Below are 1,312 nucleotides of genomic sequence, written 5' to 3'. Positions count from 1 at the left end.
CAGAATCACCCAATAGAAACCCGCGATCTTAGGGCTCGCCGCTACCGCCCAATCCCATCCGCCGACACAACCAACCCTCCCTCCCGCCCAATAGCAATCGCCGACTCATCCGCAGTGTTTTTCGCACCGCCCAATCCGCGCCGCGGATACTCGGCGGGAACTTCTCCTCCAATGAGGAGGCGCGTTGTTGGCGTGGCGGGCGGCGGCGGGGCCAAGATGGCGGCGGCGGTGTCGGTGAGCGGGGCCGGGCCCGGGCCCGGAGCGGAGGCACCGGCGGTACCGGAACGCGCTCCCGAGGAGGAGCTGCCGCCGCTGGAGCCGGCAGAGGTGCGGAGCCGCCTGGAGCACAGCGCGCGGCAGTTCCGCAACCGGCGGAAGGTGCTGATCCGCGGCTTACCGGCGGATGTGAGCAACCAGGTGAGGGGAGAGAACCGGGAATGGTGTGAGGGGAAAAAGGGATGGGAACCGGGAATGGCGTGAGGGAAAAAAGGGATGGGAATCGGGAATGGGAACCGGGAACGGTGTGAGGGAGAAAAGGGATGGGAACGGGGAACTGGGAACGGAGAACCGGGAACGACGTGAGGGGAAAAAGGGATGGGAACGGTGTGAGGGGAACGGTAACCGGGACTGAGGAATGGGGAACCGGGAACGGTGTGAGGGGGACAGGGAACCGGGAATGGGGAACGGGGAACGGGAACGGCGTGAGGGGGAAAAGGGATGGGAATCGGGAATGGGAACCGGGAACGGGAACGGGGAACCGGGAACGGGGAACGGGAATGGCGTGAGGAGGAAAAGGGATGGGAACGGAGAACCGGGAGTAGGAACGGGGAACCGGGAACGGGGCTGAGGGGAGATCGGGATAGGGGATGGACCGGGATAACGGACCGGGATAACGGACCGGGATAATGGACCGGGATAACGGACCGGGATAATGGACCGGGATAGGGGATGGAGCGGGGCAGGATCCCAACAATAACCGGGATCGGGGTCGGGTTTTCTCATGGAAATTCCCAGTGTTTTCCTGTGGAAATTCCCGCTGTTTTCCCATCGAAATTCCCGCTGTTTTCCCATGGAAATTCCCCGATGTTTTCCCATGGAAATTCCCGGTGTTTTCCCGTGGAAATTCCCGCTGTGTTTCCATGGAAATTCCCGCTGGTTTCCCATGGAAATTCCCGCTGTTTTCCCATGGAAATTCCCGCTGTTTTCCCATGGAAATTCCCAATGTTTTCCCATGGAAATTCCCGCTGTTTTCCCGTGGAAATTCCCGCTGTTTTCCCATGGAAATTCCTGCTGTTTTCCCATGGAAATTCCC

General features: G+C 60.6%; 1 protein-coding gene across 1 annotated transcript in view; it reads left to right on the top strand.

Moving 5' to 3' along the window:
• Positions 1 to 162: 162 nt before the first annotated feature.
• The window catches only part of LOC130587923 (ribonucleoprotein PTB-binding 1-like), a gene marked incomplete at its 3' end in the record, with an annotated part of 7,057 nt that continues 5,907 nt past the window's right edge, over positions 163 to 1,312 (top strand). The window contains exon 1 of the mRNA XM_057388893.1: positions 163 to 458. Coding sequence (XP_057244876.1) covers positions 172 to 458 — 287 coding nt within the window. The remainder of the gene's footprint in view (positions 459 to 1,312) is intronic.

This window comes from Malurus melanocephalus, unplaced genomic scaffold, assembly GCF_030028575.1.
Source record: "Malurus melanocephalus ecotype Western Australia unplaced genomic scaffold, MMel_1.1 scaffold_2730, whole genome shotgun sequence".
Lineage (NCBI taxonomy): Eukaryota > Metazoa > Chordata > Aves > Passeriformes > Maluridae > Malurus > Malurus melanocephalus.
This window is presented reverse-complemented; position numbering and strand designations above follow the sequence as displayed.